We start from the raw sequence: 16,692 nt of genomic DNA on the forward strand, positions 1-16,692 counted from the left end.
TTTATTAAAGAACAAACAGCTATACTAAGCAACACCGCCATATGTAAAAAACAAAAACAAGCAAGCGCCTTGTTAAATCTATCTATGCTTGCTAGACACGCTGTGGGATCATCAACCTTGTTGCCTAGAGAGGTCAGAGGCTGGTTAAACAGCTCAAACTCTTTTGGCTCATTCTTTTTGGCTGCTCTTTGGAGGTCATCCGCTGACTTGATGCGTTTCTTATTTCATGAGTGTGATTAGTCATTAAGATCATTTTTATTTAGGTAACATTGGTCAAAAACAAAACACGTGAGTGATAGGCTGTAGGTTTTAACATGTTTAACGTCTGTATAACTCAACCTGACAGTGGTCATAGTTTTATGCCTAATTTGTGGATAGGAAACATGCAATCCCTCCATGTGTCTGTTGTAACCCATGCCAGAAATATATTAGGTCAGTGCCCGTTGAGGATGTTTAATTGTTAAGCAGTTTATGCTTAAGCACAATTTTTAAGGAAAGCAAAATAATAATGGAGGCAATGGGATATCTACTGCCATTAGCCCTCTAATCTGGCACAACCTTACTGTAAGGGTTTACTGAAGACCAAGTTGATTGTTTCTTCACATTCCAGCAAAGGCAGCAGCTCTGGTAAAATGGCATCGTGGGATAATCAGTTGTTAACACCGCCCACAGACTGAGGGCCCTGCTCCTTTTTTTTCTCTGTCTTCTCCAAACCTCCTCAGTCTCCTTAGTGTGGATGCTACCACTGAGTCCTGTCAGATGTGACCTGTTTTAGTAAAAACAATGACAGCCACTGGAGAGGGTGAAGATGAGGTTCAATTTTTACGAACGGTGAGTGACAAACCCTATCACATTTAGTGGAAGCTAACTGCTAATATTAAATAAAGTCAAAGATTAAAGTTAGCAAGTTCAATTATTGAATAGATCTATTAATAGTGAAATAAAGTTATGTATATGTATGTGTTCTGATATTTTAACCTCAGAGCAACATACACAGTTTATTTAAGGTCAAGATGTAGCCTTTTAATTTATTTCCAGGGCTAACAGTTGAAAATTTTCTTTTTTTATAAAAATGGCAATGTTTTCTCCAGTTGTACGTACAAATGATCCCGAATCATCTTGTTTTTTACTGAATGTAAAAATGAAAAAGAAAAGCTTTTTTCTTGGTTGTCCACATAATGGTTGTCCTCTCACACTTCGTAATCTTTACCTGCTGATAATGGCATGTCACAGTGGAAGTGCGGCAAAAACAAATGCAGATAAACTGGAGTAAATTAGTTAAACTGATACTTACTTTTGCTGTCATACAATGACCCTATTCTCAACGAATCTCATCATAAGTTTAGTTTGTAGATATCAATAGAAATCTATTCTGTTGAATTTATGAAATATATTGCTTGGTTAAATATAGGAGCAGAATTGCTGTTTTACTACAGTAAAAATACATTTTTTCATTTCACTTCATGTAAAAAATGTATTTTAGGGTACATGCTATCTTCTTTCATTTTTATCAGAGTAACGTTTTTTTTATTTTTTATTACAAAGTGCCTTATTACAGCATTCCCTGCGATGTGTTCACTGAGCTGTCTTGCCTAATTAATTTTTTGCGACAAAACTTCCAGTTTGGAAAACTTTTCACATTCGATTGAAGCCCTGCTGCATGGTACAGCTGAGCTAAGTCTTCAAGCCATCAGAATGCCCCTTGCCGCCTCAGCTTTGGGCAGTGTGTTCGACTGATTGCAGGCTCCTGCTGATATGAGGAGTGGAAAGATGGTTGAATCATGGGTCAGATAGAGCAGTGCCTTCCTGATATGGTAGTCTGGACCAAGGGTACAGAGAGGTGTTGGTATTCCTGGTCATCTGTGGTGCTTTTCTTGCACTTCTTTAAATAGATAGTAAACTCTAATTGGGTTGACGTGGTGCATGTGGCTATTAAACAGAGATAAGATGAAGGGAAAGCGGTTGAGATTTACTGTACATGCTGTTTCAATTTTATTTATTAATGTTATGACTGTATTACTTTGACATAAAAATAAAACGCATCACCCACATCCATGATCTTTACAGCCTATTTCTTTCAAGTTTTTTTGCTTCTTGTTAGTTGCACACACAGTCATCTGTGTGTGCGTGTGTTTCTGATCTTCATTTTTCTTTCTCAGGGAGATGAGGTGGTTTTGCAGAGCACCTTCACCTCCCATGATGGACATTTGAAGCTCTGTCTTGCTGCTGAAGGATTTGGCAGCAGGCTTTGCAGGCTTGAGCCCACTTCAAACTGCAAGGTATAAAGCTGTACCTCAGTAATTTCCCTTTTCCTCCTCACTGCCAGCGTGCTGCCATTTATCAGCCTTTGTGACACCAGTGGACATGACTGAAATAATGCAAATAGTTTTCTGAAGACCCACAATAAAATGCTGTATACATTTATATGATATAAAATGATTTGGCATTTACTTATAATTTTGAAGCAATATTCCTTTAAAAAAACAGAAGCATAATAAACTGATTTCGATCAGAGGATATTCACATGTCGGACTGGCCTCTGTGAAGTTAAGAACCAAATCCAATTGAAAGAATGTGGTAAGACTAATTAATTTCTGTTCATAGATTCAGCTTAAGCTAGTTTGCAAAAATAAAAGGGGAAAAAAACAAATCTCTATGTGTGGACTGGCAGCTGTAATTGCAGTGAAAGATGTTTCTTCAAAGAATTTACTCTGGTTGGCTGAATACAAATGCACGCCACAATTTTTATATTCTTGTTTGTAGACATTTTTAAAACCATGTATTATTTTGCTTCTACTTCAAAATTATGCCCCACTTTGTGTTGTTTTATTACATAAAATCATTAAAATACAGAGAAGGTCTGTGGGCTTTCATGGCAAAACGTGAAAAGGTAAAATAATATATTTGCAACACACTATCTGTACCTATAGCATCTGTCTGATCATTTACAACAAAATAACAATATATGTACTTCTAAATTATAGATTAATCAGTTTTTGGTATGCACAGAAATAAGTCATTTTTTATTTGATTTGTTGGTACTAATTGTATCGTTGGTCTGTAAAAGTAACAGGCACACATGAAAGTAGCTCAGCAACTCAAAGTTTTGTGTTCTTTAATTTTCTGCCAGAATGTTCCTCCAGACTTGTCTGTATGTGGCTTTGTCCTGGCTCAGTGTCTCTCAGTTCGAGCGCTGCAGGAGATGTTGGCCCACAGTGAACAATTGGCAGCAGAGGTGAGAATCTCCTCAGTGCATCTTAATGAATGGATTTGCTGGCTTACGCTGTTGTGTCATTTTGGTGTCATAATTTACTGTAACTCTAAATGATATAATCAATGTTCAATATAAAATGGAATTAAACCCACCTTTCACGTCATATAAGGAGACATTTCAACTCAGCCTTCAAACGTTTTCACGGCAGTACCTTATACTGAAAGATTTGCACATAAACCATAGAAATTTTATTATTAAATTTAAAGTCAATGAATTTGTTCCAAATGCCTGACTCTATGGTTCAACGTGACAGTCATAGACCAGTGATGACCTTTAGTCTTTTAACATTAACAAATCTGATCAGAACCACCAACAATCATAGTCACCCTTGACACAAAAAGCAGAAAATATCTATATCTTTTATTGATGCAGCATCATCTAACACTGTTTTAGAGAAAAACGAGTAAAATTCCATGTTTTAGAAATAATTAATACATTTTATAATTATCTTTTGCCAAAAGAACAGCACCTGGTCATCTCCTGTTATATTTTAAGGTTCAGTCAAAGAGGGCGATGTTTTGCTGAAATACCCTCTGATGCCTCATTTTCAGTACTGTCACACAGTCAACCAGAAGTTATTTAAAAACTCTTTTTTTTATCATTGGGAAATTTCATGACACCATACACATCATCATAGATCCTCCACCACATTTAACAGCAGGATGAGGCACTTTTTTACAAATCCATTTTTTATTTTACACCAGACCCACTTGGAGTGTTTGTTTCTTTAAAGCTCAGTTTTAGTCTGGTCTGACCAAAGCACTCCTTGTCCATCCTTGCTCGTCAAAGTTCCAGTTGCTTTAAGCATTCTAATTATTGCTGTTATTGAAGATTTGGGCAAGTTTAGACAATTAGCTATTTTCTTGTAGCTATTTTTGGGCCTATTAAAACTAAACATGTGGCTTCCTTGATTTGTATGTTGTCTTCTCTTTCCTATTTTGAAGATAGGCTTGTTGAGCTTTGTATAACTGTATCTTTCTACCCAAGGAACACAGAAAGTCAGGACTTAGACACTGTGATCTATGCTAGGTTTCAATTTAAAGTATAAATAACAAAGCTGGAATTCTTGGAGTTGCCACTAATTACTGTATAGCAATTGTAGTTGTGTTAAAAACAATCCGAGTGAATAAGTATGCTCTAATTAAAGTCAGATTCCTTACATTTGCAGGGTGACATTACGCTACCGCAATAAAATATTTTTTAAAGCTTTTTACACATCTAAGGAGTACATAGATTTCCATCAAAACATGGTAACTTCAGTTCCCAAAAGACAAAACAGAAAAAAAGTCAAAAGATTCAAGACTGTAAAGTTGCAGTAAGTGCCTGACATGGACTTTGTATATGGACTTTGTCTTGTTATTTTAGAGGAATAATGTTAATGTACCAAGCAAAACATATGTTTTAAACAACATTGTAGGCTGAAAGCTTATTTTTTTATTTTCAATACTTTTCAGTGTTTTACCCATTAAATGGATATATTTTTTTAACTTAAGTTGAATATTGTGGATTTACAGCCAGGAGCTGGAGTTGCCCATCGGACTCTACTGTATGGCCAGGCAGTGATGTTCTTACACTCCCTCAGTGGCATGGTGAGTTCAAAATGATCCTTTCAACACACAGTTGAAACCAGATATATACCCACTGTATAAAAATAGACCTTTTTATTACTCTCTAAAGACCCGGCTTTTCCTAAGGTCAGTTAGGGTTACCAAAATTATTTATATTTTCTAAATCCCTTACAATTTAAATGAATGTCTTTAATATGCTGATTTATTATAGTTTGTATTATTTTATTTCCCTTCCAGTATCTTAGCTGCTTGTCTTCATCTCAGACTTCACCTGACAAGCTTGCATTCGACGTGGGTCTGCAAGAGGATGAAGCGGGTAATTAATTAATTTATTTACTGTATTCACTATTTTCTGTTTTATATATTCTAATCCTTTTGTAGCTCTTAGCTGTGAGTGAACTGTTTTTGTTAGAAGTTTCCTCTCATCTAAATTCTGCCCATGGCCCAGGTGAGGCATGTTGGTGGACTGTCCATCCAGCTTCCAGGCAGAGGTCGGAGGGCGAGAAAGTGCGTATTGGAGATGACCTCATACTGGTTAGTGTGTCCTCTGAGAGATATCTGGTGAGTAAAGAAAAAAAAAGTGTTTTTTCCTTCTTGAAATAGGCCAAAGTCATACTGATGGAAATTAAGAATTATTTATATTTATCTTTTATTCTCAAACATTCAAAGAAAAGAAAATACAATAAAAGTATATAAACAGAAAAGAGGAAAAGTGAAAAAAAACACAATTTTAGGAAATGTAACTTTTCTGCAGCATGTCTAAAATAAGCAGAAAGAAAATCTCTTACAGAACTTCGAGAAGGAAACAAAAGCTTATTTGAATTGTACCCCTTCTACATATCAATCACTCTACAATACTGAACCTAAACACACATCAGTGTTCTCATTGTCATTCAACAACACATGGGATCGACAAAATCCAACAATCATTCTGTCTTATTAGTAGTTTTTTGTATTTATATTTTAATTCCTTTAAATTATTACATATTATTGGTTTCTAGTCAAGATTATTTTAAAGTTCTAACGCACTTACAGATGCACATGCTTTTTAAAGTAGTTTTAATGTAGGGTTGTTTGAGTATCAGTTCCCCTCTTAAAACATAAACCCCATCTCTGTTTGTGAACATCTTCTGTATGTTATCAGGTATGACTCTTATTACTCTTTTTTCATACATTTGTTGTAGATTGCCACTTGAGCATAAAATATTCGTGTCATCTGCAAACACAATCAATTTAAGTGTGTCAGACGCTATAACAATATTGTTAATATAAAGATTAAATAATATGGATCCTAAGACTGACGCCTGCGGGACACCACAGATAATGTTTATGCATTCTGATTTATAGTGAACCATCTGTTGTTAATATAGCTTTGATCAAGTTCAAGACTACATCTCAGATCTTGTGCTTGTCCAACCTTTTGAGTAATACATTATGATCTATAGTGTCTTTTTTGAGGTCTATAAAAATTCCTTTTGTGTTTTCCATTTTGTCTTTTCTTGAGGTGATTTCTTCCACAAGTTCCATGAGTGCCATAGAAGTAGATCTAGTGGACTGAAAGTCATACTGGCTGTTCATTACTAGTTTGTCTTTTTCAATAAAGTTATTAAGTCTCGCATTATTTCGTTTTTCAAGAATTTTGAGAACAGAGGCAGCAGAGATATTGGTCTATAGTTTTAGTGAATTGGTGTTTATCTTCATCTTTAAAATTATTGCAGAGAACTCTTGATTAAAAATATGAATTTGTGGCTTGGCAGTACTCTCTATTATGTTCTTTATGAGACACATGTCAAGATTACCCATATCAGTGGAGGTTTTACTCTTGCATTTATTAACAATATCTAATATTTCATGCATTTCATGTTTGTATAGTTTCTAAAATTATTGACTTTATATTTCTCACACCATAGTGGTCCTCCTCAAGTCCTATCTCAGTGTTTTTTATTCCATTTACTATTTGAGGTCCAACAGTCACAAAGAATTTATTAAACACCTTTTCCTGTCCTTGTCATAGAAATGATCTGGGTAATTTTCACTTCCTTTCTTATTCCTAATTAAACTATTTAATGTATTCCATATTTGTTTGATATTATGTGTATTCTTTTCAAATAACTTAGTAAAATAATCCCTTCTGCATGACCTTATGATACTTATTAGTTTATGTTTCCTATATTTTTGCACTGCTTCTTTTGTTTTAACCTGTTATGAATTGCCTATATAAGGTATTATTTTTTTATTTTATTTTAACAGTTATAAGAGTGTAACTGGGAATATGCCTGTTTTGAATGACACATTAAAAATATGACTTAAAGTTAAACATTTAATGTTTGTGTTTACATCTTTACTTTTCTTTTGTCTAACTTGCAGACTTTCTTCATCAGAAACTATAATATTTTAAATTTCCATTGATTTCAAGCAGGAGCTGCCTCACTGTTTTACTGATGAGGTGTTTTGCATAATTGCTTACGATAACAGTTATTTGGCAGAAAAACTTGTGTTTACTTCTGATGAGCCCATTTTTTGTATTTTTTCCCCAGCATCTGTCCTTTGGAACTGTATCTGACAACAAAAGCCTGAGCGACAGTCTGATTGTCAGCGCCTCCTTCCAGCAGACTCTGTGGAGTGTTGCTCCCATCTGCTCTGGAGGTGCCATTGCTCAAGGCAAGTTTCTTGTCTTTTTGCGATCTAAGCATGTCGATAAACAAACCATTCATTCCTTTTGAGTGAAGAAATTCAGCTGAGTGTGTTGAGTTTAAGGAATGCAATTGTTTCAGACTAAACATATAAAGTGCTTTACATTTTTGCAAGGCAAGGCAAGTTTCTTTGTACAACCTTCATAGACAATGTAAATCTTTAGAGAAAACAAAAGTAGTACCAAAAAAAAAAAAAAAAAAGAAATACTGCAGTAAGGGAAGAAATGTTTCTAAGAATTGCAATAAAATGTAAACTTTACATAAAATAAACATAAATATGCAAATTTAAAACAAGTACATTGGACAAAATGAAAACAAGATCATAAAATATTTTTGTCTTTTACTGGAAATTTGCAGTAAACAGTAATGTTTAAGAAGTTATTTTAAAGAAGCCAACATAACCTGCACATCTTAGATTTTAAGGACATTTGCTCCACAGCTGAAGAGCATAGAAACCAAATGTTTAAGATTTTAAAATCTCTCGTTTTACTAACAGGGAGCCAGTGCAGTAATTTAACGACTGGTTTAATATGATTAATTTTCTGGGTATTGGTCAGGAGTCTGGCATCCACATTTTAAATGAGCTGCAGCTGCCTGGTTGATTTTCTTCTTGAAATATAATAACCTACCAAATACTGCACCTAAGCATTCCCTTTTGATTACAGTTTTGCATACACTGATACTGTGATGTGGGCTGCATGGTGATGCAGTGGTTAGCTGTTAACTGTTGCCTTGCAGCAAGAAGATCCTAGGTTCGACTCCCGGCCAGGGGTCTTTCTGCATAGAGTTTGCATGTTCTTGCCGTGCATACGTGGGTTCTCTCTGGGTACTCCGGCTTCCTCCCACGTTCCAAAAACATGACTGTTAGATTAATTGGTGTGAGTGGGTGTCTGGATGGTTGTTTGTCCTGTGTGTCTCTGTGTTGCCCTGCGATGGCCTGGCGACCTGTCCAGGGTGGAACTGCCTCTCGCCCATAGACTGCTGGAGATAGGCACCAGCTCCCCCGTGACCCTGTACGAAAGAAGCGAGTATAGAAAAGGGATGCAATTCAATATATTGGGCTGTTCTAGTCTGAGTCCATAAATACCCACAGGTTTCTTGCATGTTCTGTGGTCTTTAGCCTCATTGAGTTTAGCTTAGAGCTGATCTCTAACCATGTTGATAGCCTCTTAACCCCTGACTGTTTAAGACCTTATTTCAGCTAAATAGAAACTCCAAGTTTAATATTAATGTGATAAATGTAGAAAGATAAAAAAAATAAATAAATCGGCTATTCTAATGTAAAGTATCTGACTCTGCTGTATGTGCCTATAGTGTTTTCTGCTATAAAATTATAACTCTTATAACAAATTCAAAAGAGAAGTTATAAATATGAGTCTAATGTCAATTGTTTAGATATGCTTAAAAGTACTAAAATAAATATTAAATAAAATAATAACTTTGTGAAAAATGCATTATTTGAACTTGTTTATTACATTTTCTCTACATTTCTCCTGTTATGTTAATAAAAAACGTAATCACACAAACTTTAGCTCTTGAGTATTAACTAAATGACCCTTGTTTGCTCAACCTCTCAGTCATTGGTATTTATTTGTTTACATAACCACTCCATCCTACCTGTCTTCTCTTTTAACAAAGAAAAATGGATGCCACAATCTCTGATCAATAGATGTTATACAGTTTGTTGTTCCCAAACTGAACTCAGCAAATAATCATTCCGGTTTCCAGCTCCCAATACTTGGAATCAACTACAAACTGATCTTCAACGTAAAGCTCTGGTGACACTGAATGAGTTTAGAGCTGTGTTGAAATCAGTGCAGTCTGCCACGTTTGTGACCAATGTTTTTGATGTGAATTGTATTTTTTTATCGTTTTTTAGTAATGTAACTGTGCTGCTGTCTTCTTGGTCAGGTCTCTCTTGTAAAATAAATATTTTTATCTCAGTGGAATTAACCTGGTTAAACAAAGGCTGAATACAATCTGATATTCTCATGAACTCAAATTTAACTGAAAATGTTGAAAGAATAACTTTGGTTCAGTCAGTTAATATTTAATGCTAGAGCTGTGTTTAAAAACACTTGCCCATAAACAGCAATTCCTGATACCCTGGTGGCGTAAAATATATATTTTTCTTTTTCCAGGGTATTTAAAGGGGGGTGAAACACTGCGTCTGCTCCACAGCCACAGTGATGCTTGTCTGACTGTTCCTCCTTCAGAGCAGGGAGAGGAGTTCCAAAGGTCTTTTAAAATGACTAAATTCTTCTTACATTAGCTAGACAAAAAACAAAACAATGTTTGCCTCTGACTGCGCCTGTTTTTTCTAATCTAGTGTAATGCATTATGAGATTGGATCAGTGTCTGGTCATGCACGGTCCCTCTGGAGGCTGGAAATTCTGCATGTTGTGTAAGTAAACAGAAGATTTTATAATGTTCCCCTCACCTTTAAAATGCACATTTTGGGGTTTTAATTGTGATGCTATGAGGAAATTGTGTCCATTCTTTATTAATATTCTATAGGTGGAGTAGGAGGCATACATGCTGGGGTGAGCCTTTTAGACTGTGTCATGTAACAACTGGAAGATACCTGGGTTTTACTGAGGGAAAAGGCTTGCACCTAGTAGATCGGGACAAGGCTGATATCAACACAACCTCCTTTTGCTTCAGATCATCAAAGGTCAGCATAATAATGAGAAACACATTGAATTTTTTCAGACTGTTTAATTAGTCTAATTGGTTTTATAACTTGAGTCCCTGCAGCAACCAGATTTTCAAAACACACAGCGTATGCCAGCTATATTTAAAGTGCATATAACTAAAAATTATGTTAATATAGAGCAACTTATATTATATGATTGATTCATTAAAAGGATATTTGCCAGAAGGAGAAACCTGATGCTGGCAAAAACACAAATACTGACGGCATGGGGATCCCAGAAATCAAGTATGGAGACTCCATGTGTTATGTTCAGCACCTAGACTCAGGACTGTGGCTCACCTATCAAGCTGCAGATGCCAAGTGCCACCTGGGTGGACATCTGCGCAAGGTAACATTTTTGATTTTTTAGATTCCTTTTGTTTTGTTTTTGGTGGAGACAGTACCTCTATAAACACCAAAATATAAGGCTAATTTTTTAATGGATTTTCAATGATTACAAAGATGTGTTTTCAGGCCATATTGCACAGCGAGGGTCACATGGACGATGGGCTGACGCTGTCTCGTTCTCAGAGAGAAGAATCTCACACTGCCAGACTCATCCGGCACGCTGTCTCATTGTTTACACACTTTATTAGGTAATTGATGCTTGCTTAAGACATTCAGTTGTTTGAGAATAGAGTATAGGCAGAGTTCTGCTTAAAGAGTCAGAGTTTACCATGTGGTTTACAGATTCAGTTGTTCTTCGAGGAATTTACTGCAGGTTTAGCCTTGAGCATGATTATGTGGTATGGAGATACAGACATGCGACTTGGACCATTTCATTCCTGTCTAAAAATAACTTAAATATATCTTGGAATGAGCATTATGCTATTTTCTGTCATGTCTTCCAACTGTGGCCAACCAAGTCAAAAATATGAGTAAAAAAAGTTTTAAATTTGTATCACCTCCGTATAGTGTTGGTATGTGGAAAACACACATAAAATGAACAGTCAATCGCAGCAATCAAAAAAAAAAATCTCCTACTATAACAAAAAACTTTCAGAAATTAACTTTTGGCTTAGAGACTATTTGGATTTATTTGTGTTTTATATGGCAAGAAGTTCTAACTGCAGAGGAGTCTATGTGCAGGAAAAAAGCAATGCCTCTTGTTAAATCAGGATTTAGCCCTACCAAGAGCCTGTTGAAAACTTACTTAGGAGGTCACAAAAGAACCGAAAACAAAATCTAAAACACTGTAAGCCTCACTTGCCTCCCTTAAGGATAATGACCAGGATACAACAATATGCAAAATAGTGGGAGGAAATGGCAGTTAAAACAAGAACACAAAGACCCGCCCTTACATTTGCCAAAAAACGTCCTGATAATCCTCAAGATTTTTGGGAAGATATTTTACTGACTAATGAGAAAAAATAAGAACTTATTAGATAATGGGTGTCCTATTACATCTGGCGTAAAACGGACAAAGCATTTCAAAAACACAGCATACCTACAGTCAGACATGGTGGTGGAAGTGTGCTGGTCTTGGGCTCCTGCGATTTGTTGAAGATGATGGATGCATGAATTCTGCTCCAGCAGAAATTATACAAGGAGAATGTTCAGGTTCTTAGCAGCAAGACAATGGTCTGACACACACCAGCAAGTTCACCTCTGAGTGGCTCAAACAACAAAATGAAGGTATTTTCGAGTGGCCTAGTTAAAGTCTAGACTTAAATCCAACTGAGATGTTGTTGCATGACCTTTTATGCTGAAAATCCTTCTAATGTGGTTGAATTAACGATTCTAGAAAGAATATTGGATCAGAATTCCTCTACAGGGATGTAAAAGACTGATCAACAGTCATTGTAAATGCTTAATGTTAAAAAAAGTAAAAGTAAAAAAAAACTCAGTTATTACATTTCTGAAGGATTCATTTTTCATATAGGCCCAGGTTGGTTAATTTGATGATCCAAAACATTTAAATGTGACAACAAAGTAAAAACAAACTTTTTTTCGGCACTGTACTTGTTACAGGAAAACATTGTGGGTCCTAAGGCCCTTCATTCAAAATATAGAAAATTAAATTGTGTTCCCTCATTTCTGTTAGTTTCAACCTTTTATTTGTTATAAGGTGGAAGGATGTATCTTTAAAAAACGATGTGTCTCTCCTTTAGGAAACTCGGTGGTTTTTGTCATGAAGGAAACCTCTCCTCAGGCAGCCTGTCAATGAAGACAGTAACAGGCAGCCTCCAGGATCTCATCAAATACTTCCAGGCTCCACTTGAGGGGCAAAGCCATGAAGGCAAACAGAAAAAGATGACTGCTCTTAAGAAATGCCAGAACATGTTTAAAGAAGAGGTAGAAATGGTAGCAATTAAAATGTTTTTGATGTTTTATTTATTTATCAGAAGAACCAAACAAACCTTCTTTGTTCTTCTCAGGGTGTGACGGATCTGATCTTAGATTGCATTGACCATCTGCACCATTACAGTAGTGATCCTGATTTTGCTGAGGCTGCTCAGCATGACGCCAGAGAACGGTGGGAGACCGTCGTCAACCTGTTCTACAAGTTACTGGGTAAGAATAAAAAAAAACAATAATAATAAACATGCAGCTGATCTGTTGTTAATTTTTCAAAGCCACCACCAGGCTCACATTTTTTTCTGCTCAGTACGTACTTATCTTTGAATAATTCATTCCAGTTGTCTGACTGTCTTTTCTTTTTTTAGCTGCTTTGATCCGTGGAAACCGCGTAAACTGTGCTCATTTCTCAAGCTCCGTAGACTGGCTGATAGGCAGACTAGACCATCTAGAAGCATCTTCTGGTTGGTTTGATTGGGGTGTTTTTAATTCTGACCAATTATTCTTATAATAATAATTACCTAATTGTTTTGGCCTTTCCAGCATTAAACTCTTGTCTTTTGTACATTGCTTTTTTCAACAAAGTACTGAAGTTAAAATGGCATTGCTGTTGCCATTACTTTTCATTCCCAGGAGTCTTGGAAGTTCTGCACTGTGTTCTTGTAGAGAGTCCCGAGGCAATTAATGCCATAAAAGATGGACACATTCAGTCTATTATCTCTTTTTTGGAAAAGCATGGACACAACCACAAGGTATAAACCTTTATTTTTTTGTTTGCTTTGAATTTAAGTCTTGAGAGAAACCATGAATGTTTTGGAATAGTCTTATAAAAAAGAACAGTTGTCATACCTTTAAAATCATGTTTTATTGAGGGAGTCTAATTTCGCATAAAAAAAATCCTTTCAGCTGCTATTTTAACCTTTATTTAAGTAAATTGATTTTGTTAGGCTATACATTTTTTCCCCAAAGGTCTGCAGTACACCAGTTAGCGGCAACCCCAACAATTCCTGCAAACTGAAGTAACTAAAGCATTTTTAAATTAAAACTTTGCTTGTTTAAGTCGTTCAGACGTTTAATTGGAAATTTGGCATTATACAGAGGTCTATTTCTCTTAGCTTCTGGCCACTAGGATGAACGATGAGAACGGTAAGGGAGGTAGAACAAGTTTAAACAGATTGTTATAGATCTGCAGCAGAGAATGGTCAACCTGTTGTTCAGGAGTGATACCAGAAAAAAAAAGCATTTTCTGTCTTCTTATAACAAGCATAAATAGTGTAGTTTACTACGCACTACTAAAACCTTAACTGGAAGGGTGTACTTTGGTTAGATGAGGCTAAAATTAAGCTTTTTGGAAACAAAAATTCCAGGTGGGTTTGGTGTAAAATAAAGGATGTGAGAAAAACGTCTCATGCCCACTGTTAAGTACAGTATACTGTTAAGCATGGCACGTCTGGTATACTGTGGGCCTGTTCCTGTTTCAAAAGCCCTGGAAACTCTCTCATCACTAACCTAGAGAGGTTAAATAGAAATTGACCTCTACCTGAAAAGTGAAAATGGATCATTATTGGGTCTTTCAACTTTTAGAATGCTCTAAAACAAAGGTCCAAATCTACCCAGAAGATATTAATAAGGCACAAACTCAACCTTCTCCTATGGCCATCACAGTACCTAGACCTGAATCCCAAAGAAAGCCTGTGGTCTGAGGAGATGAGCCAGGACTCTGGATGATCTACAGAGAATGTGCAAAGAGGAAGGATCAGAGATCCTTCTCCCTGTGAGGTCTAAACCTTTAAATTGTTATAGGAATGTTGTCCTTTTGACAATACAGAGTTTCACAAAAGCACTGGTGCCAAGCTTTGTGGCATCATACATTTTCTTAAAATATTCACTTATTCATGTAGGAGTTTTTTTCTGCACTGAGTAAATGTACTGAAATTGAAGGTTGGATTTTTCTGAAAGTTTTGTGTTATATTATTCTGCTGCAGCAATAGCTTTATTTTATTCTATTAATTTAGGGCTTTTTATAAATGTTTACCTGATGTGCCAATAAGTGTGGAGAGTACTGTGTGTATTGACTGAAGCAGAACAGGTAATCATAAGGTATAAAATGAAAAGAGCTTGTACTGTAATTGTACTGTAATTTCCCAAAGAACGTAAGAGAAAGTTAAAGTATTTGAAAGCAGCTTTAAGTAATGTTAGTGATCTTTGGCCTGAATCACATGTAGCTGTTGTTGGATGAAGTGCTGACGGGTTGTGTTGTAGGTGCTGGAGGTGCTGTGCTCGCTGTGTGTGTGCCATGGTGTGGCGGTGCGATCCAATCAGAACCTCATCTGTGACAGCTTGCTGCCAGACAGAGATTTGCTACTTCAAACACGACTGAATAATCAGGTCACCAGGTACTCCAGAAGGGTTTCCTTTAAATGAGACTTGATTTATTAATTTATTTATGGGTGTTATTTGTCTCTATTTACCCAGCACTTATCTGAATTCCTCTGCTTGTAGATTTAAATGGAGTTTAGTCAGTTTGTATCACTCACAACTCACAAACATGACAAAAAGAGGATGTTTGCTATAACAATTTGTCAGATAGAAATTGTTTTATTCAGAAAACTTTTATTAATAATAGTAATTTGTAGTCTTTAATCTTTTCTTGTTTTTCTCTCAGTAAACTTTAAAGATAATTATCTGTCATTGTGCTTCTTGGCCTTTGCTGAAGATTTCTTCTAATTTCTTTCAATAACTTTTTGTTTTTTGGCTTTATGTTCCACTTTTTTTTTCTGAAAATATCACACTTGGACTTTGAATTCTTTGAAATTTTATTTTAATTAGAATTTTAGCTCCAAACCATAATGAGAACAAGACCAAAAAACAAACATTTTGCTACATTTTGCTTTGCAAGCATACTCCTGTTTTGTTGATAGTGTAGAAAATGCAAATCAATCCCAGTTCAATGAGTAATTGTGTTTAACAGTTGTGACTGTGGTGATTTTTCTTTTATAATCAGGTAACCATAGAACAGTGGTGTTACAGGTGTTAATCCTAACCTATTTTAGTGGGACATTGGTGTTGGTATGTACTGCCTTAGGTGGGATGAATCATCCGGGTTAAACTTTGGACACTTTTTAATCAGTTTCATCATCTTTCATGCTCGTCTTCTTCTTCCTTTGAATTTGTGGCCTGTGCTGTGCCAGTCTGATCTTAAAGGCAGTTTCCATTTTGCAATTTTTTATCTTGCTACACTGGAAAAATGACTTTGCAAGGGAAGATATGTATGTTTGTATGAAAGATGATCTTGTGATTGTGCTTATAATTCTGTTTAGAAGATACCAATGTTGTCAGCTTTTCACCAATCATATTCTAAAAACCCTAATTAAATAAAAGTTTCTGAAATTTTTATAATTTGTTTAATGGATTGCAAATGAAACGAAATCAAACAGCTTTAACGGCCGCTCAGGCTTTTCTTTTTCACTAAATCTTCCACATTTTTTAATTGAAAACATTCTCTGCTTTTTCACCCAGTTTGGGGCAACATAGAGAATTTGAGGAGCAGAGATAGCAGCTTTTCAGAACATGGCTTCAAGCCATCATACATTTATACCGACATGGAGAACCGGCAGAACAAACAGGAACCAGGGTGTAACAAACTACAGAACAGGCAAATGAAAAAAATGTCTTTACATAGCAGCAGATAGTAGCCTCACAAAAAAGTGGTTGAAACAGATACAGTTAAAAGAAACTCTAGGAATATCCCTTTATTTATTTGAGAATATCACTCACTGATATATCCTATTCTGGATTTATTTCCTTTGTTACGAACTGATTTATTTAAGAATAGACATTTACTGATGAAATTTAGGTTCCAGTCCAGATGGCAAAAAATATAAGGAAGAACAATATACTTAAAAACAGCAAGATGCACTAACAATGGAACGTAACCACTCCAAGGTCACGCCAGCAGTATAAACCTAAATAATTATATGTTATGGAACAGGCAAGTGCTACTTATTAAATACGTTTGATTTATTCTTAAGTCGAAAGTGTGAGCACTTCTGCAAAAGACAACGTTTTGTGTGGTCTGGGGATTGCAATCTGTGCATAAGATGATTAAAAAAAAAAAGCTGTGCAAACTGCCCAGCGCCACTCACTGGGGTGAGGCTGGCTGTG

General features: G+C 35.8%; 1 protein-coding gene across 1 annotated transcript in view; it reads left to right on the top strand.

The window, feature by feature from the left end:
* Nucleotides 1-783: 783 nt before the first annotated feature.
* Nucleotides 784-16,692, top strand: part of ryr2b (ryanodine receptor 2b (cardiac)) — a 102,342-nt gene continuing 86,433 nt past the window's right edge. The window contains exons 1-17 of the mRNA XM_047352549.1: nucleotides 784-831; nucleotides 2,160-2,279; nucleotides 3,131-3,235; nucleotides 4,789-4,863; nucleotides 5,080-5,158; nucleotides 5,291-5,403; nucleotides 7,380-7,503; nucleotides 9,677-9,773; nucleotides 9,865-9,939; nucleotides 10,053-10,209; nucleotides 10,418-10,579; nucleotides 10,705-10,826; nucleotides 12,342-12,525; nucleotides 12,609-12,744; nucleotides 12,897-12,992; nucleotides 13,162-13,280; nucleotides 14,791-14,924. Of these exons, the coding sequence (XP_047208505.1) occupies nucleotides 784-831; nucleotides 2,160-2,279; nucleotides 3,131-3,235; nucleotides 4,789-4,863; nucleotides 5,080-5,158; nucleotides 5,291-5,403; nucleotides 7,380-7,503; nucleotides 9,677-9,773; nucleotides 9,865-9,939; nucleotides 10,053-10,209; nucleotides 10,418-10,579; nucleotides 10,705-10,826; nucleotides 12,342-12,525; nucleotides 12,609-12,744; nucleotides 12,897-12,992; nucleotides 13,162-13,280; nucleotides 14,791-14,924 (1,946 nt within the window). The remainder of the gene's footprint in view (nucleotides 832-2,159; nucleotides 2,280-3,130; nucleotides 3,236-4,788; nucleotides 4,864-5,079; nucleotides 5,159-5,290; nucleotides 5,404-7,379; nucleotides 7,504-9,676; nucleotides 9,774-9,864; nucleotides 9,940-10,052; nucleotides 10,210-10,417; nucleotides 10,580-10,704; nucleotides 10,827-12,341; nucleotides 12,526-12,608; nucleotides 12,745-12,896; nucleotides 12,993-13,161; nucleotides 13,281-14,790; nucleotides 14,925-16,692) is intronic.

Source organism: Girardinichthys multiradiatus, chromosome 22 (assembly GCF_021462225.1).
Source record: "Girardinichthys multiradiatus isolate DD_20200921_A chromosome 22, DD_fGirMul_XY1, whole genome shotgun sequence".
NCBI lineage: Eukaryota > Metazoa > Chordata > Actinopteri > Cyprinodontiformes > Goodeidae > Girardinichthys > Girardinichthys multiradiatus.